We start from the raw sequence: 26,803 nt of genomic DNA, 5'->3' as shown, positions 1-26,803 counted from the left end.
TCATACCCTATGTTTTACTCTCAGGTTATCATACAAAATCTGTACTTTTGGCACCCAAACCTGCCCTCAACTTATACATGAGGTCAAATTATACACATGCATATATGGTAATATAGATTGTAACAGAAGAAGGCTGTTATATATGTAGTATATTGTTCATAATAACTGCATACTTGTAAACCTCTCCCAAGCAATTACTAATCAGATGATCTATCAGTTTAATTAATACAATACAATACCTTCTGGTGTAAAATTTTCAGATGTTCTACGTGACTGTTGCCTTGAGGAGTATTCATTAACCTGGGGAGAAGGGATAGAAAGTATACAGCTAAAAAATTTAGTTTCAGTAAGTAAGATGTCCAAAAGGGGCATTAAAGAACTTTCAGATTTACAGAGACAAGTATGTAACTACCATGTATACTCAACTATAAGTCAAGAAATTTATGTCCAAAATTTGAGAAATTTATCCCCAAACTTAGGTTGATGTATACACAGGTCAATGTGGGGACAGCCAGGCTGGAGAGAAGTAGTAAAGGTGGGCTTTGCCTCCTTAAACCTCTCCTTTGACCCTGGGCTGAGAGAAGGAGAAAGGCTGGGCTCTCCTCCAACCCAGCAATCTCCCTAGGATTTACGCTTAATTTATCTATGGGTCATGTCACAATCCATAATTTTGGCCCTCAAACATGACTTCCACTTATACAAGAGGATAACTCATACTTGAGTATATTCAGTAATTATACAATTTAAAATAAAAATAAATCTTAATAGTTTTAAAATGAACCAGACCAGCAAAATGAATGTCTCTTCCCTTTCACACCACCCAAATGAGCTCTGAAAGGCTGAGGAAGAGGAAAAGAAGTCTTGTTATGGGAGCCAAAGTAGTCTCACACAATTCTGTAAGGAATGCAGAGGTCACTCTCCTCCACTTCGCTTGTTTATCAAATTCAAATGAAGCTATAGAAGTGCTGAATCATTGCCTGCAACTGTATGGAGGGCAATAAATTGAAGCTCATTCCCATAAAGATGAAATGCTTTGACTGACTGCTTTACATAGGCAACTGAATAAAGGTCCAATGGACCCTTGCCTTATGCAGGGGATCCATTCTGGACCACCCCCCCCCCCAATGTAAGGCTAATTCCACGTATGCTTGAGCCCATTCATTTGATTGGGGCTTGTGCGTGGGCACGCGCCCCATTCATTTGAATGGGATATGCCACCCCTTGGGCCCCGCACGCTCCAGGCAGCTTGAGCATGTACGCTTAAGTCCACATATAGTGTACCTGCGTATATGTTACCCATGCTCCTTCATATAAATTTTGGTATAAATGATAACCCTTAATGACCCCTAGATGAACTCTAATAGTCTATCCACCATTGCCAGCAATGGTGGACAGGCTATTAGAGTAGCCCTGAGGGGCACCCACATTATCATATCTAGAGAGTCGCATAAGAGGATTATCATATGACCAGGAAGAGCAAATGTTTGCCTTGCCTTAGGCTCTTGCCCCCTCCCAGGGTCTGTTGTCCGAGCAGCTTAAGACCACTAAGACAGACAGGGACATCCAGGTGAAAAGAAAGTAATTAAATGTCAGGGATGATGGGAGTTGTAGCTCTTCACCTCTGGCTCTAACTCACCACCTTGTTATGCAGCGGAGCTGACCAGCTTTGGTCAGTGGTTAATGCTTTTCTTCCAAAGCAGCAGAGTTTCAGAAAATAGGCTGAAGACCCTGACAAACCCTCCAAGCCTTCTCACTCTTCTTCCTGAGATGTCTCCAAACTTCTCCAGGATTCTGCTGGCTCTTGTATCTTCACTCAAGACACCAGACAACTCAGTAGTCTTATATAAAAGATCTACTTTATTCTACTATATACAAATACTAATGCCCTCACATCTCCAATATCTCCAAAATACTCCAACTACCCACAAACTACATTGGCAAACATAGCAATTATTATAGCCATTGTTAATCACCACCCACTTAGTCAGTTTCCACCCAGTGGGCGTGTACACTCATTTTGATTGGTTCACATAGTTCAACCCATACTTAAGAATTTCATCATTTCACCTTGTACACTTAATGAATCTCAGGTGTTTCCAATTGTACATTCTACAATTCTGTCCTTGACATTCAAGACTTCTAAATTACATTAGCTTTTTCACCTGTGTGGCTTCTTAATTGCTCTTGCTTAGTCATTGTGACTTTCACATACATGTTTTATTTCTACTACTGTATGTCCCATGTTGCATTTTCCTTAACATTAAACACCTTTGTTCTCACCATCAAGCACCTTTGCCAGAAGCAAGATTTTGCCTATAAATACTCCCAGATTTGCCTGTACACGCGGCCAGTCTGGATTTCAGGGGGAAGCTATGTCCCTTTGAATCCTGGCTCCTGGCCAGTCATTCCATGGCTGAGCCTCATGCCATCCTCATCATATTCCATTTGGATTCCTGGAGGGAGTCTACATTCTGGTACGTATCAGCCCAGTGATGCCTAAAATCCTATTCCATGCTAACCTATGCTTTTCTTGAGCCTTGTATGTGTGTGTGTATGCTAGTGAATCGTATGTGTTTTCCCCCATTATAAATAAATTGGTTATTAATTCTAGCAGTATGTCTCAGCTCCATGTACTGGAATCCCCTGGTCTACTCCGTATACATATCGGGAGACAATTCTGCAAGGGCCGTCGTAGCAGGCCCTCCTCTTGCAATATTTGAGCTAATAATAATAAAAATTCCCCTACGGACCCTTGGCTACATATAACGTGGGTGCACTGTATTCAGCTTGTTTGGGTTGGAGTTGCACTTCCCCTGAAAAATCAGGTTCACGGGCTACAAGTGCTACTACTTTGGGCACTATATCTAGAAGTACGAGGTAATTCCTGTGATAGGACACATTTTTCACCAACTGATATATTATGTGCAGCCTGCCAGGCCTCCTTGATGAAGATAGCCTGGCCACAATTATTCATGCACTATTAGATTCTATGAGACAACTGCTATACATAGAATGTAGGCCTGCCTTAAGTGAGCACAAAATACAGCATCATGTTTATTAACTAGTACCATGCACACAAACATCTCTAACTGATCTGAGGACAACCACTGTTGCTTCATTTTCAAGCCCATTCTGGAAATCCTTAAATAGTTTGTGGCATGAAGGATAGTCTTATTCCAACAGAACTCTTCTAGATATTAAAATCAGCCTTGAAGGCCCTTCGTGAAGTCTTTTCATCATCTGAAACACAGCGGGTGCTGAATGGAGAGCCTTTTCAGCATAAACAGGAAGCCGCGTATGGTGCGCCCGTGTATGGAGCTTGCTGAACTATATTATATTGTATTATATTATATTATATTATATTATATTGTGAATACATGTTTCAGATTGGAAATAGCCCGCCTGGTTTTCCTCACACATATACCAAGCTACTACTTTAGAAGGGAAGTAAGAGATTTTATTAGAAATGGATGGGGTAGTGAAAAATAACAGCTAATACAAGCAGGTATGTTAAGCCCACAGGCACACATAGTAGTGAGAGCTGTTTAAAATAAATAAATAAAAGTACTTCATATATATTACTGATGGTACAGTGAGGTCCATCTTGATTGGCAATCCACATTCTTTCCTAGGAATGTTAGCTCTTGAGATTTATTGTCCTGGAATTTCAGTGATGATTCCATTTTGAAACAAGTCACTGTTGTTTTATTGTCTAATTATGTGGAGTTGCTCAGAAAGCCTCAGTTGAAGACCAGAGAATAAATATTTTAAATAAGTAAGCAGCAAAGAACTACTGTTAAGTTGCTGCCCTTTGGGAAAACCACAAAGACTCACAGGGTGACCTGCACTTTAAGCAATCAACATTTGATCACAAGTTGAAATTGTTTCTACCCCAAGATCTCTAATCATTAATTTCATCAAATGAAATAATGGAAGAGGTGTTTGCCAGCACCAATAGCAATAGCAAGTACATTTCTATACCACTTATCAGTGCTCTTAAGCACTCCCTAAGCAGTTTACAAAGTGTAAGCTAATTGCCCCCAACAGTATGGGTACTCATTTTAGTGACCTTGGAAGGATGCAAGCTTGAGTCGAGCTTGAGCCCTTTTGCTGGTATTGAACTCACAACCTTATGGTTTGTGAGTGAGTGGCTGCAGTACAGGCATTTAACCACAAGCTATCCTAAGGGAAACTTTGGTGGGAACCAGTTTATACTGAACACAGTTCAATAAACTTTTTGCCACTATACATATGTATGCTTTGCATGGATACTAGCCAACGTGTAGCATGGATCCACGTGTAGCATGGACACTAGCGAACAGGTAGCAATACACTGTCCCTCATCCCCATGCCTGAAAGTTTTGGAAATGGTTTTAGAGTATTTATGCAGGAATTGTGAAAAGGACATGATTAAATCATTTACAGTATGCAAAATAATGAGTGCTGCAAATCCAGGTAAGTGCTCAGGCTGCCTGTTAAAAATCAAGCAGAGAGGCTCAAGACTACTGTCACTTTACTAATGCCTCCCATTTCAAGAAAACTTTTGGCAGGAATTCTGTTGGCAAATATCCACTGGTAAAGACCCATTGAATCAATTGCTGAATGGTGAATCAACAGATAAATAAATTCCACTAATTCAATAGACCTAGCCAGGAGCAACAACGGGATTCAAGCCTATAATTGTTCTCATGGGAAGCAACATCTCACAGATGAACTGACTTTAGGGTGGAAGCAGTTCCATGCCAGCATTGTGTTCAACAGGCCTGGGAAACTGCCTGTAAACAAGTCAGGATTAATTTCCCTTTCCTTCCATTTCATCTGCAAATGTAAAGTTACAAATGCATATTTGTTTATCATAGCAGCATTGGCAGAAGATGGAGATTTATGGTCACTGGTCCACAAAATAGTAGAAGGTAGTGGTGTCAAAGAAGAAACAATCTGTCTTGGTAAAAACAAAACAAAACAAAAGAACCCCACCCAAAAAACAAAAAGCAACACCACCACCATAATAAGTAGTAAGCAGCTATGGTGCAGTGTTGGCCAAACCTTTCTTGGTTCTCTTTGTACAGGTGTCCACACATGGTTCCTTCCCTCATAACAGTCATACTGGAGTGTAAAAGACTCAAGGATGTCATAAAGGTCCTGTGCCTGAAGAGGAGGAGGTAGATCACCAAACAAAATGGCACTGGCACGAATATCCCGACCATAGAACCTGGAAAAATAATATTTCATGATAGTTGTTGAGGAAAGGGGATCAGATAGCACCTTCTTCTGCTTGTCACTCAGTTTGTATATTTTGAACACAACAAACATTTGATTGTCTTTGTGGCTCACTTGCCAATAAATTTATGTGGCTGGTTGCACATATAAAAAAACTTTAATTGTAGTATAAATGGCTCCTGAAACAAACTGTTGCAGTATGTTGTGCTTCTGACCCATTTCTTATGCAATAGCTATAGCAGCTTCATTTATATACTACTTCATACCACTTCAGCAGTCTCTAAGTGGTTTACAACTGTAAGCTAATTTCCCCAGCAAGTTAGTTACTCATTTTAGGAACCTTGGAAGGATGCAAGCCTGAGTCGAGCCTGAGCCCTGACTGGCACTGAACTCACCACCTTAACCCCTTTCAAGGTACTCTATTTTAAATTATTTTCATGAATGTTTCCTATTCTTTCCTCCCTCAAAGAAGCTGTCAGCACTCTGTGTTCTTAAACCTGCTCAGTCCGGATGGAGCTATTCTTGGTTGTTGTTGTCCCCTCCCCCCTTTAAAAACCTATACTTTTGAAAACCTTGAGATTCCACAGTTCTGCTGATACTATTCTTGGGTGCATGAATATTGCCTTTTTGGATACATAAGAATAGGTACTGGCAGTTTGTTGCTTAAGTATCGATGATACTTGGGAAATCCTTGTATTTAAATTAAGCTATCTTATTAATGCTGTCTTCCTACTGAGATACCAAATGCTGAAAGAATGCATTTAAGCGAAATGTTCAAGCAATTATAACTAGAAGCTCAGGTGAAACTCAGGCTGACTTCATGTGTTTGTTCAGTATTTAAAGATTACAGAATCTTCTCTTTCCAAAGGATCTCATGCTACATTTTGATTACTGGCAAGTATTTTGTCTACACTCAAGTCTCAAGCTTGAAGATGTGCTTTTTTTTTTGTTACTCTGTAAAGGATTATTGCCCTGATGCAGAAGTTCTTTGTGTGCCTCCTGCATGTACAGAGATCTCCCGAGTAAAAGAATTTTCAAATTTACAGTAGTTATCAAGAACAGCTTAAGAATTTAACTAGCATTATAGTAAATACTGAAACACGAACACAAAAGGCTGCTTCATATAGAACCTTATGATGGGATAAGAACTGTAGTGACAAAGGAAGGATAGGCAATCATTCCTGCCCCTCCAAACTCCCACAGGCTGGCTTGAGTCATTTTCACCAAACCAGAAGTGATGTCCTAGTTACGTCCAATTTCTTTTCTTTCAGCTCCTGCTCCTTTTCTTTGTTATTTTGTGCTTCTTTCATGAGTGTGTGTGTGGAGAATTATGCCTTCTAGTGCACCAGAGGCAAAGTTTTCAATTCTGAATCTTAGGGTGGAGTGGTTTAAGGGGTGCATACAATGCCTTGTGACCCTTGGGCCTCACAATTCTCAACCTGTATCAGAGAATGTAAATAGATTACTTAGCACTTCAAACCCCAGCACAAACAAGTTGTCTAGGCACAACTTTTAGCACTTGATATGCTCACTACACTATATTATGCTCTCATGAGGTTCTGGCTGTAAAGATTAGGATGATTTCATCTTTAGCTCCATTCACACAGAAAGTAGGACTATAAATTAAAGGGTGAAGCAGATGGATCAAAAAGAGTGGCCAGAGACTGCTTTGGCCATGATTGTCTAGGGACCACTCTCAAAGCAGGCTGCTGCTGTGGTTCTGAACAGGCCATCAGCAGGAGCGGACCTAATCCGCTCCTGAAAAGGCTGGCTTTGCTGCCTCAGTGTGCTCTTGGGGCAGCTTTAGGCTGCTTTGGGGGTGTGCATCATCCAAATGCCATGCCCCTAAAGCAGCCAGAAGCCGCATTATTTGGTCTGTGCGTTTCAGGCCTATGAAGTACAATGTGCTGCAAAAATGAGGAAGATATACCTTTCTTCACTGTGGCTGCTACATATATACTGTCAGTAGCAAAGAATACGCTCACATACATACCCAAAATTGCTTTGCTCAAAGGTAACATAATTGTCTACACTACTGGATTTATCCAATACAACAAAATAAATATATTTAGAAGCAATATTATATTATATTATAAATGTGTAATATATTTTTTTCTTCATATACCAACCGCATGCAACATTTTAAAGACAGAATTGGAAAACAATAAAACACAGTTGTTTACACTGTTTACAACAGTGCTTTTCAGGTGATCTGATATGAGGGATGCCCCCACTGGCTATAATCCTTTCTTTCTTTCCCATAAATTTTCCATGAACCATCAGTCAATGGCTTAGAGATTGTCACCAGTCTAGAAACCATCAATTTGAGTAGCAGAGGTTTACAATATTCCTACCACAGGAATCAAATTTTGAACAGAACAGTCTGATCTGTCAAACAACTTACTTGCTATTTGTTTCCTTTCTTTCAATTAAGTAACTCCCTTCTAAAGAGACCCCTGCAAATAGCCCTCGAGATTTACAGTAGGTATAGACAGCTGCAGAGCTTCTCAAGGCTACGTCACCTTCTAGATTTCTAAGAGAAGAGGAGAGGTTTTATCATCAATTGTCAACTTTATTGGCTTATAATTATTTTCATGTTCATTAATACAGAAATGTTATTCCAAGTCCAGTAAATTCCCAAAGGAATCAATGCAGTAGTTACATATAGTCACAATATTTGGTTTAAAATCAGAATACTCAATTAACAGTCATTTGTGCATAAAATCTCAAATCTGATCAGTGGTAAATAGTTCTCTACCTACCACCACTTCTTTATCAAAAGAAATATTCAATTTGTTCCTATTCAAGTTCTGTCTAAGCACACTATTACATGAAAAAGTACTTTGCAAATTATTTGTATACAAATAGCTTTACTAGCATCTTCATAAATTGATATAATTCACTATAAACAGTCCTAATTAGGAAGTGTTCCCTTTGTCTGATTGGAAGCCTTATCTAGGAAGACCTGAAGAAAAAATAGAATGTCTATCTGGTGAATACTCTGTATTTCCTGTAATTTCTAGACCCTGCTGAATGCTAGTCAATGTCTATACTTTCAAGTTTTCCTTCCTGGGAACTAAAGGAGAGAAATGAATCAAAAAAGGAAAATAGAAGTAAATTAGCCAAGCAAATGGGTAAAAAGCAACGTCTTATCTACCTGATGGTAGAGAACAGTGGATGGATCTGGTCCAACATATTGCATAGGTAAAGGGTTATAAAGACAAAAGAACAATTCAAGAAAAAATGATTTTTAAAAAATCAAGCTATTATCAAAGACAAAATGGTATATAAAAAACAGTACAGGTAATAGTTGCCTTATATTATTCCTGCCTTTTAACATAGTATTAGGCTGATCTGAAAGCCTTTTTCTGGGCATGCCTTCTGCAGGCAATGGCTTTGACATAGAGAAGGCTTTCAGTTAAGTAAACTCCTCTAAGTATTGTCCATTGGTAGAAGTTCCAAGACAACTATATTACATGCTTTGTCTATGTTCAGCTTTTACAGCAAGAACAATGCAGATTTCAGTTTACTACAAATAAATTAATTAACAAATAAGGAGTAAGTTAACAGCCTCATCAATTCTGGTAATTCAAAGTGTCAGTGATACTCACCTCCCCAAAGGTCCAATTGCCACTGTAAAGTTTCCTCCCAGAGTAAGATTTCCACCTTTTGCAAAAGCTTCAACTGCTCTTTCGTGATTCAGTATTATTACAAGGTCTGACACCTGGGTGGCCAATGGAGAATGAAGGTAGGTGGGTGGGAGGGTGGGAGGAACACAGCCAAGTTACTTATGGGTAGAATGAATAACTAAGCACAATCCTATGCAAGCACCATTGAACAGATTAGGATTTACTTCTGTATAAAACAGAGTAACTAAATTCCTTATGAGCAATCGCTTAAACAATAAAGAACAAAATTAAACCATTTACTCCATATAAAAAAAGTCCTTACAATTGTTTATAAAATCAAAATGTTCAACTATTGCTGCAGGAAATTACAGGTTACAGCATTGATGAGTAACTTGTAGCCCTCCAGATGTTGTTGAGCAGCCCTCCAGATGTTGTTGAGCTTTATAACTCATCACTAGCCATGTTGGCTAGGGATGATGGGCATTGCAGTCCAACAGGATTTAAAAGTCAACACATCCCCTACTGCAGATTGCAATCACGCCTTCTTTTGCCAGAAAGAAAAAAGATACAGTGGTACCTCGGGATACGAAAAAATCCCATAGGAAAACATTGTTCCGGGTTACGAATGTTTTTTCGGGTTACGAAAAAACTTTTGGTGCTTTTTTCGGCTTTTTCGCACGGAATCGCGGCTTTTCCCCATTAGCGCCTATGGCAATTCGGCTTACGAAGGCTTTTCGGGTTACGAACGGTGCCACGGAACGAATTAATTTCGTAACCCGAGGCACCACTGTACTTGGAAATCACCAATTCATGTACATATGTTGTATCAAAAAGTACTGTATTCTACTTTTAAAGAAGATACAGCTCAGAACAGAAACAACAAAAACAAAGAACTACCATATAAAGATGCTGAGGTGGGAGAAGTCTAGCACAGGCCACCTGAAGCATAAAAGAAGAAATGTAGTGGAAGAGGCAGTATGTAGTACAGTATATTCAGAAGTTCTCTGTCTGTGCTTTTTATGAGCTCTACTCTTAAATTTAGCTTAGAAAAACTCTTGATCATTCAGGAGAGTGACACAGGTTAAGTAGCTGTCATCCCAGAAGTGGTGAAAATGTAAACAAGCCTTAAATTAAGAATTGGGATATGGATGTTCATGCTGAACATATTCCATTGTCACCTTTGCTTGCCTTAGCACAAATAGAAATTAATTAAATGCACTGTTACCAAACAATTCCTTAGAAATGTAGCATGTGTTTGAGCAAAAGAAATCAATTTTAAAAACAACTGGGGGGGGGGGAGCCAAGAGATATACATATGTATACATACGTATATACATGCATACATGCACATTTGGCCCTTCTTTTTTTACAGATTCTTTATCCATGGATTCAATCATCCATGCCTTGAAAATGTTCCAAAAATATAAATTCCAAAAAACAAACTATGATTTCACTATTTTATATAAGGGCACCTTTTCACTACACCACTGTATTTAATGGGACTTGAGGATCCACAGAATTGGTATCCACAGAGGGTCCTGGAATCAAACTCCAGGGCCTACTGTGTGTATGTATAAAATGTGTGTATGTGTATACATAAACACATACAGACACACAGACACACATATATATAGAGAGAAGTCATGGTATGCAAGTTTTCTGGAACTGCTACAACTCTTATTATTTGAACTGTTGGTTAGGAGTGGGTGGGAAGAAACCATAAAAATATACATTTACCACAAGTGTAAATGGGGGTGGGAGGAGGGAGTGAAGGAGATAAGATCCAGCACATAGTTTAAAATTTGCTCTGCCATTGTGCCATATGCTTATCAACAACAATATGACATGATTGAAAGAATTATCAAGACAATGAAACTGGAAGTTCAAGTTACAATATTTCCCCAGGTTCTAGGTGGAACTGGTCAAATGCCATTGTTCCACTGGCATTGCTGCAAAAGCGGAACCAGGTATGTGTGTGTGAGCACCTGTACCTTCCACTACAGGCCCTCGCATGAGATCTGAAACCCCCCCTGGAGCTCGTTTTCAAGACGTGTAGAGAACTAAAGACAAGAAGCAGGGTGGGGAGACATTCCCATTGTGCTAATGGATGTCTACGAACAAAAAGTTGGATTTAGGCTTCTCTTCTGTATTTGTACTATGCTGGCACGGTTCCTGGTTCCATATAAGTTTGTGTAGGCACAAGAGATTTTATCCTTTAGCTTTCCTGTAATTGCCCCTTTGTATGATAGCTACTTCCCACTTCCTTTGAAGCAGGAGGATAGACCTGACAGAAACAGACAACACGGCACTTGCAAGGAGGGAGTAGCTGTGCCATTTCCACCAAGTTTCTTAATTTACAGTATTTGGTATTGACCAATAAGGAAATGATAGGCCCGTTACAAATGGGCCTAAAAGTGTGCGCTCTGCGCGTGCTAGGGTTAGAAAGGGGCGTCCTTTCCGGACGCCCTCAACCCTTGCACACGTGGAGCACACACAAAATGGTGGCGGCCGTTCCACACGGCCGCCACCATTACGACATCACGACCGCGCCGCCTCTATACGGGGCGGCGCGAATGTGACATTGTCATGCCACGCCAGGGCGCATAGTGCACCCCTTCCCTGGCCACAAAAGGAGCTCCGAAATGGAGCTCCTTTTGCCGTTTGCGCCCAGCAATGCAGAGGAGAAAGGGGCCAAGTGGCCTTTTGCTGCTTCCCCGCAGCCTGGAAAGTGGCGAATCAGGGCCTCAGTGGCTGCCGCTCTGGCCACTGAGGCCCCAATCTGGCTGGGAAAGGGGCGGGTGCAGGCTGCCGCTTTTCGGCGGTCTGTAACCCGCCATAGACATAAACAGAAAGGATGTGGGTTACATTATAGTCTCTGGAACCATCTCAGGATTCTCAGCCATGCTGATCAAACTTCCTCGTGAATAAGCAGTGTCTTACTTACTTTATCTATAAATTGCATGTTTGCTACTTGCTGAGAGTGAGTCTCAATGGGTGCATTACAATGGAATTTCAGGTAGTACTAACATAACTGCGCAGCTTTGTTTGGATTAATTTCTGGGGGTATCCAACAGTCTAACTGGATCATGGAGTTTTCTTTATTCATGAGTGATACCAGAAACACCGCAGAGTAGCAGACTAACAAATTCTAACTGGACCTCCTTAAAGTGGAAGCTACATGGGCCACTCTTTCTCAAAACATAACATTCAGATTTGGCGACTTTGTCCATCTGTTTTCAAGGGAATTAATATAGCCTCCCACCATGGACCCCTGCAGAAGATTCTGTGTAAGGCACATAGCTTATATTGTATGTTGGGCCATCCAAACTATAAACTTTAAATCTGGTACCAATTTAGTTGTCATGTGGGGTGCACCATCAGGTCTTCCCAGGACTTAAGGCAGACCGTCCCAAATATAAGGTCAAAATTTCGCGTGATTCGGTAACAAACAAGTGGGCAGATGTATTTTTATTTATATAGATATTCTAGTTTTGTAAGCAATGTTCACTGTAGGAGAGGACATTCTGACCTGCCTGCCCTAAGGCCAAGAAGCCAGAGGAGCCAGGATCATTTCAACAGCCTCTTTATTTAGAAACAACAGATACCAACAATACAGCACAGTAGCAGACTAACCAGTTCTAAATGAATCATGGAGCTTTCTCTACTCATGAACAACAGATATCGACTATGTAACACATGCGGACTAACCAGTTCTAACTGGATCAATTCTTATTGGATCACAACAATGGAGATGCTAACACAACTCATGAATGTCATTCCAATATACATAGTACACTTTAATTTGGTATGTGAGTGTACAGACAGGATATTGGTTGGTAACTAGCCATTAAAAACACCAACCAACCAAGGACACAAATACAAGCTAGACCATTCTCTGAAGATGCCAGCCACAGATGCAAGCGAATAAATTCTGGAATAAATTCTTCCAGAACACAGCCACATACCCTGAAAACTCCACAAAAACAAGCTAGAATACCTAGTAAACTACAGTATCAAGAGTATAGGTCTAGAGCTTCTTCAAGGTAATAGGTTAGCCTCTTATTTCTAGAATGATGTATTAAGTAATATTAAGAAGATAAATGCTAAAATAACAAGATGTAGAGCTGAAACAAATTTAAAGACATTTTATTTAATTAATGACATGCATTTTAGTCAATTAATCACTGAATCAGCTCTGCATGGGTTTGCATATCAGAAAGAATAATAGCTGTAGAGAAGAAAGTCATAGGTCCGAAACACACTGCAGAAATAATCCAGTTTGAGATTGCTTTAACTGCTCTGGCTCAGTGGTAGGGAATCCTGGGAAATGTAGTATATTATGGCACTAAAGCTCTCTGACACAGAAGGATAACTGTCTCACAAAACTATAGTTCCTACAATTCCCTAGCATTGCGCCAGGGTAGTTAAAGCAGTCTCAAACTGGATTATTTTGGCAGTGTGGTTTGGATCTTTGTCATAGAATCCTAGAGTTGGAAGAGACTTCAAGGGGCATCCAGTCCAACCCCTTGCAGGAACCTACAATCAAAGCACCCCCGACAGATGGCCATCCAGCCTCTGTTTAAAAATCACCAAACAAGGATACTCCTTTGGAAGTTTTTAAACAGAGGCTGGATGACCATCTGTTGGGGATACTTTGATTAAAGTCACACTTGATTACTGAATGATATACACAGAAAGCAGTAGGCATCATCTTCAGAGTAGCATTATTATATCTTCCATGTAGGTTAGTATTGGCTTTTTAAAAAGAAAAACCCTTAAGTATTTGTGTTTTGTAAAATTAAGAAATACAGTCGACCCTTCGTATTCATGGGGGTTGTGTTCCAGACCCTCCTGTGACAGTCTTTGTTTTAAAAGGCTTTTTAATGGTAATGTGGATGTAATTCAAAATGTAGACAAGCTTTGAATAAATGTTAATAAACAACTGTTGTTACAGGCACTTGTATTTCTTATTTTAGATGGTAAAGTTTCTTCTTAGTTATGATTTCCTTATACAAATCTCCACAGAATCTCAATGTTCCAATCTTTCAGGACACTCACACCATCCTTATAAAGCATATTTTCTTAAGTCAAACTAATATAAATAAATAAATATTACTATTATTATATTATTATATCTCTGCCATGCAGGCTAACTATATCCCTCAGGATATCTCTTTCATAAAACCCTTTCACTTAGAGTTCTACACAGGAACTTAGGAGCTAGTGTACAGTGCTGTTTATGCACTGTGCACAATGAGCATCATCAGTCTGTAGAGCTCCTAAGTCCTTCTTCTCTGGACTATAGTCCTAAGATTCCTACCCTGGAACCCTCAAAATCATTCTGAAAACCAAACCCTATCTAACATCTAACTGGGGTTTTTATCTCCCCCCCAGCCATCATTTAATTGGCTACTGTCTGCTAGGTCATGATTGGCTGTTGCTAGCCTAACCCACATCTGCCTTTTCTCTACACCTACCCCCACGGATGACAAAATATGCAAGACCTCGTCCCATTCTTCCTAATGGCAACACACACGACCACTGCATGCATGACTGTACTGGTGTGGCTGGGTGCATGTGCTGCCATTGGGGAGAATGGGGTGATACCGTCTGTGGAGGCTCCAATCCACTGATGGCAAGTCTGTGGTTGGGGAGGGTAGACTGTAGAAATATGCTCATTGATGAATTGGGGTTTTTTTTTAGTCTACCAAAACTGTCTTTTAGCCAATCAATTAACTGAAGATTGTAATCGTAAACACTTACCTCAATTCCAATTTCAAATCCACCACCCAGGCCAGCTATCCCTATTGCAGATGGAGCCGACCAGCCTAGACACATAAAGGGAGACATACAGTGACCATGTAGAGTGCTCACTTTAAAACTAATAACAGGCACATTGGTGCAGCTGGGAGAAGAGATACCTACCACATCCATCACTTTTACTGAAAGTTCATTTGCAAATAATCCCTTTCCATTCTGCTAGCTATATGTCAAAGAAAAACAGCTTTAAAGGAGAACATACAGTTAAGATATTTCTGTGATTAAACACTGGAAAATGTTATTCCAGTATTGATTGCAAACAGTTAAAAGGTCACTGTATTTAGCAAGATCCAAATTATTCCAAGGGTGGGTTTGAAAAACACAACCTATGTTCCATAATGTTGGTATGCAGCCTCTAGGTGTACAGGCCCTTTAACAGCAAAACACAGAATTAGTCGTCTTACATGATGAGAGTTAACTGAGCAACAGATTTTTCCTTATTAAAACTTAGATTATTTAATCCAAAATGTTTTTACAATATAGTGGATTGTTTTAGATAGTGGTTAGCAGTTATACAATACTTACTTGCCAGTAAGTACTGACTCAGAACAAAGAGACAATTCATTTCTAAACTCTTCAGAGCAATTGTAGCAGTTGGCAGTTAAATGCATGCCAGCAAAAGAACACAGATGGTTTGTCAAAGTATGTGGCTGCATCAGTAACACAACTCTGTCTCAGTTCCAGGATTTTAGGAGATTCTTCACATATAGACGTGCCAGAGGGCAGAGGGTGTGTTAAAACATTTTTAGTGCTATAGTCCAAAGAACAGCATTATTGCTCTCACAGGCACTCTCTTCATTTCTTTTAAGGTTGGTTGTCTTTTTGTACACCAAAACTCCAATAGGACAATCTGACTTTCTCTACCACCCCTGCCACTTGCTTAATTTTTCACTTCACTTTTATAAATACTGTATGTAAAATTAGTTTTATATTCCAAACACATTAACAAAAGCACCCATATCATAGGATCTGAGAATTTTTGTCTGCATTCCACATACATAATTTGGAAAAGTCAGCTCAGAGCTATACCTCAATATTCCTTGCTTTACTGTTTTATCCTGCTCTAATATCCTTTTTAAATTTAAAATATTAGGCACACATTTTAGTTTGGGTCCTATGGACCTTTTGTATTTTGCTTTGCTGAGCGATAGTAGAACAATGAAGCAAACACATACGGTTTTCTATGCTACTATTATTTTTAAATGAAAGGGCACAAACTTACCTCCATTTGGCAGGCGAGCTAATACAATCCCGCTGCCTCCTCGAGCAGTTACCAAAAATCCAGCCTTTATGACAGACAAGATTGCAAGGCCTTTCGCTTTGGCAATTACGTGGGCTATAAAAAAAATTAACTATTTAATGATGGTAAAGATAAGAGAATAATAACTAATACAGAAAAAACAATTTAGAAACTAAGGAATATCAAATGTAATTACCCTACCACACACTCTCTCCACATTATATCCCTGGTACAAACCTGTGAAAGCTTCATTTTAAGAAGCAGATTTTTATGCTGTATCATGAAATGCTGTGCAACTCCCTGAGTTTTGATACCATGCAAATTCAACATTTTCATAAGCTTAATCAAGGTATTTTTGGGATCCCATGGAGTCAAGAATATGACACTGATGAATTTAATGGGAGGAATGTCCAAACTGTATTAAAATGTTATATTTATTGTAAACAGACTATCAACCTCCACACTAGCAGACAGTAACAGTTACAATTTGTCTTGTTTCTAGAAGGTTCTATCCTTCCACCCTTCCAAAGTCAAAATAACCTTTTTCAAGACAGTGTTATTTTTAATATGATAATTTTTTTAAAAGAGAGAAGATTCATTAGCAGGAACCCATAAACAATGGAAATAAAGTGAAGCAATGTTAAGAGGGAGGCATCCTTCTAAAGATCCTCTGGAGAGAGTTTGATTATTATTGCTCTTATGAGTTTGAGAACTCTTCTTTGTTCCCCTTTCCTAAGGAAGAACTACATCATACAGCAGTAAGCTACTTATCACAGACTAGATCAGCTGTCAGTTTACACTGATTCATTTTGATGGGGGAATGTTTAGAAATTAATATACTCAAGACAGGGCCGGGCAGATTTCATGTTTGTAGGATCTTGTTTGTTTGTCTGTTTACTAGAGTCCTGAGATTTACCAACTGGAACCTACTGCAAAAGAAATACATTCCCTTCCAAAAACAGTAATAATAATAATTTTTAAAAATGCTAGATCTAGGAATTTATTTTTAGTACCAGAACTGAATGGAACTCATAGTGTTTCAACATAAAAACCTATACTTGGCCACTTTAAACTTTATATATTTCATCTAAATAATTTGAGGTCAGGGTGTTGTTGCTGCTACAGTTAATCAATCAGACATCCCAACAGATGGTCTAGAGGTCACCCAGAATTCTAACAATGGCTGTAGATCTACCTTCCTGATGCATAACACTGGTTGAAAATAGACAGTTATCCAAAATTTTGTGTGAATAATCAGGAAAATGCCATATGCTTGCACATTCACCACACCTTCTCTATTATGCATGGATTATGTCCTCTGTTTTCATGGGTGGCTTCTCTTTTGGTTTTGAGGTTGCCAAACCAAAGAACTTCCCAAAGTTCAAAGATGATATTCATAATTAATGTTGAGCCAGACTCCATTATTGTAACATTATGATCAATCATAGTTTGCTTGGTTCATATATCACAGCAAAACATTCTTATTACAAATCAGAAAAACAAGAAGAAAAGGAATCTGGAAGTCTATGGGAGGACATCAGAACCATGCCATTATCACCTAGCTGATAACACCATCCAAGGTTCTACCATGGGTGCATCTACACTGCACAAATAATGCAGTTTGATATCATTTTAAGTGCTGCATCTCCATCCTATGGAATAATGGGATCTGTAGTTTTATACGGTCATTAGACGTCTCTGTCAAAAAAAATGGTGATGCCTCAGAAAACTACAAATCCCAGGATTATGTGCGACGGAGCCATGACAGTTTAAATGGTGTCACTCTGCACAGCTTCTACAACGTAGATGCACTCCATGATATAGATTCTGATATACAGTATAATGTTTTGGAGTGATGCAACATGCTATCCTTTTGACAGAATATCTTGCAAGTTCTGATTAAGGTCTTCCTCTTGAATTCACCAGGGTTTTCTGAAAACCATTAAGCCACATGGACAGGTTGTACTCCAAACAGGATTACCTTTTCAGGGGATGTACAAAAGAGTATAGCCTTCAGACCCTCTCACTCTCCAATAGAGGGAGGGAGGGAGGGAGGGAGAAAAACATAGAAAGATAGAAAGAGAGAGAGAAAAGAGAAGACAAAAGTGAAGGGAAATGACACTGAGTAAATGAATGTAGATTAAGGCTTCATCCCCACTGCAGAAATAATCCACTTTGACATCATTTTAACTGCCATGGTTCAATGCATTGGCAATCTGGGAATTGTAGTCTTTTGTGGCACCAGAGCTCCCTGACCAGAAGTCTAAGTTCTTCACAAAACTACAATTCCCTGAACTCCATAGTATTGAGCCATGACAGTGAAAGTGGTGTCAACTCGGACTGTTTCTGCAGTGGGGAAATGCAACCTAAACCAATTTAATTAAATCTGGGGGAACAGCATGGAGAGGGTGAAATAATACACTTCATTTTAAAAAGAAGCCGAAACAACAGCAACAAAATTCTAACATCTAATCTTGGGTATGTTTGCTGACCTGACCTAAAATTTAGTGAGAAGAAATTAGTATCATTACTCAATCAGAACAGGAAGGGCAACCTTTGCCCCCCGTCTACAAGAAATGTCCATCTTTCTTTTAAATTGACTTGGGGTGGGGGAATCCAAGAAAGAAATCCTGAGACACACTCAATACCTTACCACTTTGTGATTTTTAGCCAGTAGTGTGGAAAATACTGTTTAAATCTTTTCCCTGTAAGATACCTAGGGGTCAAATTGTGTATTAACACTCTTGGCTAATGAGGCCTGAATATGGGATTACTTCCACATGTACCCACCAGCCAGAAGGTGTCAGCTTTGAAGCTCACCCTTCAAAATGAATTATTCCAAAGTGCAAATAGGGAAGGAATCGAGTAAATCAATATTCCTTAAATTATCACTGAATTAGAATCCATTTTAAAATACATTGTAAATGAGAGTAAAGGAAACCTCTTGAGTCACTGTTGTTTTCTTGGATGTGACACCAGCTCTTCTAATGGAAATAATCTACAGAAATCTGGGATTCTGAAATGTAACTAAGCTTCTTAATCATAGGATCCATTTCATGGTACCAATATTTAAGCAAATATAGCAAATATTAAGCAAATATTCTTCACTATGATAAACTCAGAGACAAGACCAGAGTTGGAGGAAAGACAAATTAAAATTTTCAACAACAACAAAAGCCATTTTTTAACTAACCAGGTATGATCTTGTCAGGACCACTTCTGGAAGTTATTTCTGTAAACTCTCTTAAAATCTTAGCTGCTTTTTTAGCTTCTGACTTCAGATTGGAAGGTATAGGATTATTCACTGTAAATGAAAAAGAGAGAGAGAGATAAATATATTATAGTAACTTTTATTCTAATTGGGACAACAAGTATGTGTCTCTTTCTTAGAGGATCCTAACATTTGTTTGTACCAGCTCATGCTATGTTCCTAAAAATCTGGCATAAATGTCTTGGCTAGTAATACCATAGAATACTAGTAAGATATCATACAATATGAGCACAAAAGGAAATCTCTGTAGCACCACACTGATACAAGGAACAATTCTGACACCCAAGTATTGTGTCTATGAACAAATTCTTTCAATGTTCCAATTTCATTCAGCTCATGGCCAAGGGAAAGAAAGAGATGTATTGGGAAATATAAAAGCAGTTAAGCTTCAAAAAAGGGTTAACTAGTTCATAGATACTCAAAACATCAGTCTGTGTGAAACAGTGCTAGTCGGCAAGCTATTGGCAGCTGGTATGCAGCATGTTTCCAGAAACAAAACCATCAGTTGTTAATCAGTGGGCAGAAATATGGTGCCAATCCATAGCACATGGGGAAGGGATGCCAGTCCCTTATATCAGACAGCTAGAGATACACAAAGCTAGTTGATGGCTCTGAGATTCTTATTCTATAGTTATTAAAGAGAAATACTGCACCTTGTGTGAGTCAACAAAGCATACCACTGAGCCTGAAACTATGCAGATTTCTAAGAGAGATGTGTCAAGCCATGATTAGCATTCTGAATAACAACTGTCTGGCTATGACCTGAAAGAAGAGAACTATTTCTTAAAAGTGTTCTGTATTGGGGTAAATACAAAGGGATTCACTGCATTCTTTGACAGTGTGGTTGCAGTCTAAAAAGAAGTCACAACGTTTTATAGTTCTTTTAAGAAACTATATGAAAAGCTTATGACTCAAGGTGAGATTGCCATAAGACATGAACAAACATTTGCAACACAATGCCCATAGACCATAAAACCCATGTTAAGTAGGCCAGGGGTGTATAAAAGTTATAGCCCATGTTCCACCTGCATCAGGTCCAAATATTATCATGGCAGCTTGCAGCTACAAAAATGTGGCCAGTTGGTCTGGTTGTAACCCTCTTAGTGCTTTGCTGGTATCACTGAAGTTTGAAAGTATCTGAGCAAAGGTAAATATTAGTATAGCTTATGTGACAAAACAATGAGCTCTTGGTTTTCCTCATGACATAATGCGCCAAAGTACTTTTACCCACAGAACAGCAGAGGAGAGTTTTATTTAAAGGTTACTTTTAGCCTGCCTTTAAAGGGTAGGGCACTATTTTTTATTGTATGTATTTATATATATTAGAAAGCAAAGGGATTTTGTAGCTCCTCTGCAGCAGTAAAACTGAGTGAGCAGAAAAACAGGACCACTTGAGGATTATATAATTCAGGATTTCATAAAAAAAATAAACAGTAGCCAGCTGCCTTATTCTGTGCAGCAGAGGGAAACTGTTATGGTGAGCTGCACACTAGTCAACAAGGATGCAGACCCCTGTACCCATTCCTCATTGTTCACACAGGCATCCTGACCTCAGCAGAAATTACAGGCTCTTGTAGGGAGCTATTTGGTCAGTTATGCAGCGGTGGCGGCTCTGAACAAGATCCATCACCTTCCCTGTGCTGCCCCGGATTGGGCCAAATTGAACTTAATTCAGCTGTCCAGAAAGCCAAGCAAACTGGAGGCACTCCAGAGTTTCCCGGAAACTCCACAGTATACTGCAGGTTCTCTTATACTAAATTAATGGCTTAAAATAATGGTTTTGCTGCAGATGTAGCCATATGTCATCTGGACAGATTGAATCGGGATTGGGATGAGGCCAGGGTATATTGTTAGTGTAGAAAACACCTCCAAAAAACTGCTATTGCCTCAGGTACAAGTGCCTAACAATGGCAAGCCTGATGTCATCGCCAACAATTCCATTGCTTGGGTCCTTCCAAGTTACACCACTTCCATCATCCCCAGCCAACTGATCGTACAATTTGGCAACCACCTCAAACCGAAATTTTAGATACCATGATAAGGCAAAAGATTTCTAGTTCTGAATTTATTATTGCTGTATTTATACTTCATGGTGTCCTTCCACTCGAGATACTTGGGAACTAACTGCTGATAAGTTCTTTGCGATGGCAGCACAAAAGCATGATTGAAAGGGTTGTTGGAATTTCTTTCCTCTCAAGAAAAACTATTGTGGGAAGAGAAGACCAAGACTCCTCCACTGGAATTGTTACTACAATCTCTTTTCACTTTACATACTGATCCATGAAAAGTAACATTTGCCTTGCTTTCCTCCTCTTCTCCATTAATAGTGACTCCCTTAAAGCAGTTTTTATATGGAAATATAGAAAAGCCCCATTCAGTGCCACAAACAATGTCTCTTCTGGACTATTTAGCATGTTACCTATCTGAATGTCTGTGGTTTTTAAAAGCTTGCAGCTATAGTATGTATTTACTTCTTGTGTATCTTTGTGTGGACCTTCAAGCTGCGGTGCCAAGTTATGGTGACCCCATGAATTTCACAGGGTTTTCTTATGTAAGGAATACTAGGAGGAACCACCTTCTTCCTCTGAAATATAGACAATATATTACCTCTGTAAAAATTTTGCTGCAGAAAGAAAAAACAGATATTGGATCTTATAGGAAGTCATTCATACAAACTCCCTTGTGCCATTTTGCTATTTCTTCGTTTCAGCCAGTTTGCCTGTAAGGAGGCAATAAACACACACACATCACATACACACACCACACTGCACTGTCTCAAAACTAGATGTTATTATAAAATGTTCCCTCTAACAACATTTTAGAAATATACACACATGGAGAAAATATTAAAATGCACACATTCATGGTTGTCTGCAGGACAGGGGATTCTCCCCTCCTGAATTTTAAATGTAGTTAAATGTTGCAATGCCCACAGACAAATGCAAACCCAGTTAGTCAGCAAGGGGTTTAGTGTGTTCTCTAAGTCCACTTCTATTAAAAATCCAGCAGCCATACTCTAGACAAAATCTCGGCCGCAGAGAAATGCTGCTTGTTTTCACCTATTATGGAATTTTTGCAAAAGTTTCCAAGAATGGACACTTTAAAAAAATACAGTGATAATACAAACCCCACAAAATACAAGTCTGCATATATAAGATCAGAATTTCAATATAAAATCATGATCATTATATCCACATTTCATGATGTAGAGTTGTGGCTAAGGGAGCCAACCCTATAAAGTAGCCCAGTATTGTTATATGCACTAGGTACTCTATGATAGCTCTATATTGTAGTCCATTTTTATTTTCCTGTGTGTTGGCATTGTTTATAATGGTATATAAAAGGAAATTTGGAAGTAGGCAGGAGGGCGGTGAAGTTAATTATAGGGAATGAGAGATAAGCTGAGAATATCAGCTATATCACATTCTGAACACTAGATTTACTAATTGGGAAACAACAAAGACGTAAACCTAGGTTCTTCAGACACCAGTTCTATTTGTCTGGATAGACATGCTGCCCACACTATCAATCTTCCAGATATGGTACACCCATCCTCTTAAAAGAACAGGGATTGTTCACACAAAATAATGTAGAATGCCCATACAATTCAGAATTCAAGTATTGCAAAGGATCCTTTAGGGCAGGGGATGTAAAAAGTGGCTGATAATGTGGAAAGTAAGATAGTCTACACTTTTCTATATCTCTCAGCCCTGATCAGGTATAGCCGTTTCTCTTACCCCAGCCTCACTTACAGATCCTGAGAAACTACAGTATGATTATTTTATTTATTAAAATACTGTGATCCTCTTTCTTATGGAAAAAAAGGCAGTTCCACAAATCTTTCAAAAATGACCATGGACACTGTTTTCCCAACAAGACTTGCAAAGGTATCAATGTTATGAGCCAAAAATGCCGAATACATCCTTATGTACTGTACTTGTTCATTTGTACTTTTCTCCTTCTTCTTCCATTTGTTTTTCAATGTTTCCCCACAGCAGACAAACTCTTGTTAGAGGTTCATGATGTATTCTGAATTGGTGCTGGCATATTCCAAGTTCTGAGGATATTCTTCTGACTGTTTACATTTGTCTAAATGTCACTGAACATGAAGAGGATTATTGCTTTGCAAACCCACACAAGAAAATGCACAGGTATGTTGTAGCAGCATATGAGGATTATGCTCCCATACTACTCTGCCTTTCCCTGGAAAAAAAATCCTGTAGATGCCCTGCCAAAGAGCAAACAAGTCATAGTTAATATTTGAGGTGAAAGCTTTGTTGTAATCAAGGACAGGAATAAAAGCCAGGTATTTGAATGTTAGATGGGTGTGAAAGCTGATTAAACAGACAATATTAGATTGCCTCTCAAAGTGGCATTGCACATGTAGAAAGCTGTCCTGCTCTTGCTTTTCATTATTCTTTTCCACTGGGCTCCTTAAAAAGTTGTCCCTGAGGGTTAGGAGACTTTCAAAAATAGCATGGGGCATCAAAGCCAACCCATTGCAACACTACTACCTACTCATGACTCCCTCCACCTTTTCCTTTTTAATTTTCCATTTCTTTCCCTGTTGCTCTCTACTTCCATTCCTGTTTGTCATCAATCTGTGTGCTCTATTTATAATGGACATCTTGCAATTCTATTACTACACCAGAGAGCACTTCCAGTTACAACCTCCAGTTAGGCCATTTTTGTTTGCTTGTCTGTTTATTTTCAGGGGCTAGCGGAAGCATTGTGGCGAGACTAAGGATAAATAGCCCCTCCAGAAATAGTTGTGTGCCATTTTCCAGGTGTTGTGAATCATGTAGATAAAAAGAAAAAATAGGTGTATGTGGATGGCTTTGCTGAAACCTTGGTGTTGTATATATGGCTCACAGGCTGCAGTTTTCCTTCCCTATGTTACACTGTACACACTGTAGTTCAAAGGAAGAGGAGCAGAAGGTGGAAGCTGGCAGAAATAGTCTGAATATTGTACCACTGTTATCATATCTTTGGAGAACTTTACATATAGGTGTGTGTGTAATATGATTACAAAGAAAGAGAAAAAAGCAACAGCAAAAAAGGGATGGGAGGAGTATGCAGGATATGAAAATAGGCAAGGCATATACATAAATATGAGTTGACCATATTTCTCAAAACGCATCTTCTTAAAGTTGGCATTTATAAAATACATGTTCACGAGCAACTCACACTATGAGCGCTTTTGATCACTGAACAATAGACGGGGAATATTTATCTTTCCAGCCTTGCAGTACAAGTCTTTTGGCAACAGTACAACTATGCAGGATCCTACTACACTGAGCTTCACTTAAATTCCACAGCTCAGGGATATGTGTGTCTACAAATATCAAAGATTCCCCCCCCCCCCAAATACAAAAGTGAAACATGGTAGTACATCCATCCTATGTAAAACATTGAATAAAAAGTAGAAAAACAATAGAAGAAACTGACCAAATGGTTCCCAGGGAGAAAGCAACCTCCGCAAAGGAGTTTCACTGGTCCTTGTCCTAAAGCCTTGAAGGTAAATAATCCAAAGCCTCTCCAGCAAACCTGAGAAGCTGAGAATGTTGACAAAAACTACTGTAGTTACTTAGGATCTTAAAAACTAGCAATGCAAATTGGGATCAGACATTGGCTGGAATCCAGTGCAGTTCAGAAAAGTTAGGAGTAATAACCTGCCAGTCCCCTGAATTACGTGACATCAGCTCTAATGTCTATGGTCCAAAACAAAGAGCAGAAATAATCCAGTTTGAAACTGCTTTAACTGCCCTGGCTCAACGCTAGAGAATTCTGGGAACTGTAGTTTTGTGAGACATTAAGCCTACTCTGTTTATGGCACCAGGATTATTTCTGCAGCAAGCTTTGCGCATGTGTTGAGCAAAGCATCAATGTCATAATTGCCAAAAACCTATATAACGTATGAGCAAGACTCCACCACATCAAGATATTGGTGACAGCGGGGATCATCACTTGGAAAATGTGCTAAGCTTTAAACATTAGAGCCAATCACTGTGAAAATATGAAGTACACTCCATAACAACAAAAAAGGAACAATCCATGAAGAGGAACAGATGGAGAAGGATAACAACCTTAAGGATTCCTTCTGTGGTTGCGTTCACACTGCAGAAATAATCCAGGTTGACACCACTTTAACTACTATGGCTCACTGCTGTGGAGTCCTGGGAACTATAGCTTTGGGAGATATTTAGCCTTCTCTGTCAAAAACCTCTGGAGCCACAATAAACTACAAATCCCAGGATTCCCTAGCATTGAGCCAGGGCAGTTAAAGTGGTCCCAAACTGGATTATATCTGCACGATGTGTTTTGTATTTAGGTTGAGAGAGAGAGAGATAGATAGAGCAGACAGCGAATCCAGTTTTTGTATGCGTGAGTTGTATCTGTTTATTAAATACCAGAAAGGGAATAATGCAGAAACTCACATTTATTAATATTTTACAGTCTCACAAGTATGCCTTGTCATTATTATTTTTTGTTTTCTTTTTTATTGATTATCTTCTCATCCAACAAACATACAGTCACAACACAACAAAACTACAACACCAAACATCAACAACAACAAACCAAACCACTTATAAGCAACAGAGTCATCTCAGTGGAATACAAGGACAAACAATGACACTTTAATTCTAAATAAAACACTTCAAATAGTGTCACAGATCTTAGCATCAGATTATCATTTGGATCATCTCTGGTTCACTTATTAAAACAATAATCATAATAATACATTTATTTCTATCCCGCCTCTCCAAGAACATAGAGGCGGCTTGCAACAATAAAATCCATACAATATAATAAAATAAACCCCACTATCCCCTCCTCCTTAAAACAAATTACTTTCTTGGTCTATAACAAATAACAAATTAGTTTCTTGAACTATAACAAATAACAAAATAACTAATTACTTTCTTGGTCTATAACAAAATAACAAATTACTTTCTTGTTCTGTAACAAACAACAAATTACTTTTTTGGTCAAATAACAAAATTAGTTTTTTGGTCTATAACAAATAGCAAAATAACAAATTACTTTTCTTGGTCTATAACAAATAAATTACTTTCTTGGTCTACAACAAATGACAGATTTACTTTCTTGGTCTACAACAAATGACAGAACATATTACTTTCTTGGTCTGTATGCCTTGTCATTATTCCCTGCAGTGTGTTTTGGGAGTCTCAAAACAGACCCACAAAATAGAGGCACATATGTACTTACTCCTTCCAAGAAGACTCCAGAGGAAAACAAGCTGGGGAAAGCCAAGCAGCCTCAGTCACTCCCAAGAAGAGCTGCACCTGCTGCAATGGAGGGAATGGTGCCCCATCACAAATAGCAGCAGCACAAACCCGCCTTCGCAGAAGAGGAGGAGGCTAGTGCTGCTGCTGCTCACCTGGGACAGGTGCATAGAGAAGCATAGCTGTCTACCCAAGTGCCTGATTTTTTTTCTTGCCCCGGGAAAACCCCCACACAGGGACCGAGTGCGGCTGACCACTTGAGGATATCACTCCCGGGGCCGGATTAATTTTTAAACCTTTAATTTATTCCTAAATTTTTAAAAATGTGGTTTATTATCATACAGGCAAGAATGATAGACGCCCCTTCCTCCCCCCC

The 26,803-nt window shown here is 39.1% G+C and overlaps 2 protein-coding genes across 3 annotated transcripts in view; one reads left to right on the top strand and one right to left on the bottom strand.

Annotated features, from left to right (window-relative positions):
• Positions 1-26,749, bottom strand: part of SH3YL1 (SH3 and SYLF domain containing 1) — a 39,795-nt gene extending 13,046 nt beyond the window's left edge. The window contains 8 exon segments of the mRNA XM_042446521.1: positions 240-300; positions 5,047-5,212; positions 7,625-7,753; positions 8,832-8,944; positions 14,613-14,677; positions 15,892-16,005; positions 19,103-19,213; positions 26,411-26,749. Of these exon segments, the coding sequence (XP_042302455.1) occupies positions 240-300; positions 5,047-5,212; positions 7,625-7,753; positions 8,832-8,944; positions 14,613-14,677; positions 15,892-16,005; positions 19,103-19,213; position 26,411 (760 nt within the window). The 5' untranslated portion in view covers positions 26,412-26,749.
• ACP1 (acid phosphatase 1) overlaps positions 23,271-26,803 on the top strand; it is a 32,093-nt gene continuing 28,560 nt past the window's right edge. For both annotated transcript variants that reach the window (XM_042446525.1, XM_042446524.1), the window contains exon 1: positions 23,271-23,331. In XM_042446525.1, the coding sequence (XP_042302459.1) occupies positions 23,274-23,331 (58 nt within the window). In that variant the 5' untranslated portion in view covers positions 23,271-23,273. The remainder of the gene's footprint in view (positions 23,332-26,803) is intronic.

Source organism: Sceloporus undulatus, chromosome 1 (genome assembly GCF_019175285.1).
Source record: "Sceloporus undulatus isolate JIND9_A2432 ecotype Alabama chromosome 1, SceUnd_v1.1, whole genome shotgun sequence".
Classification (NCBI taxonomy): domain Eukaryota; kingdom Metazoa; phylum Chordata; class Lepidosauria; order Squamata; family Phrynosomatidae; genus Sceloporus; species Sceloporus undulatus.
Note: the sequence above shows the minus strand (reverse complement) of the source record. Positions and strands in the feature narration are given on the sequence as shown.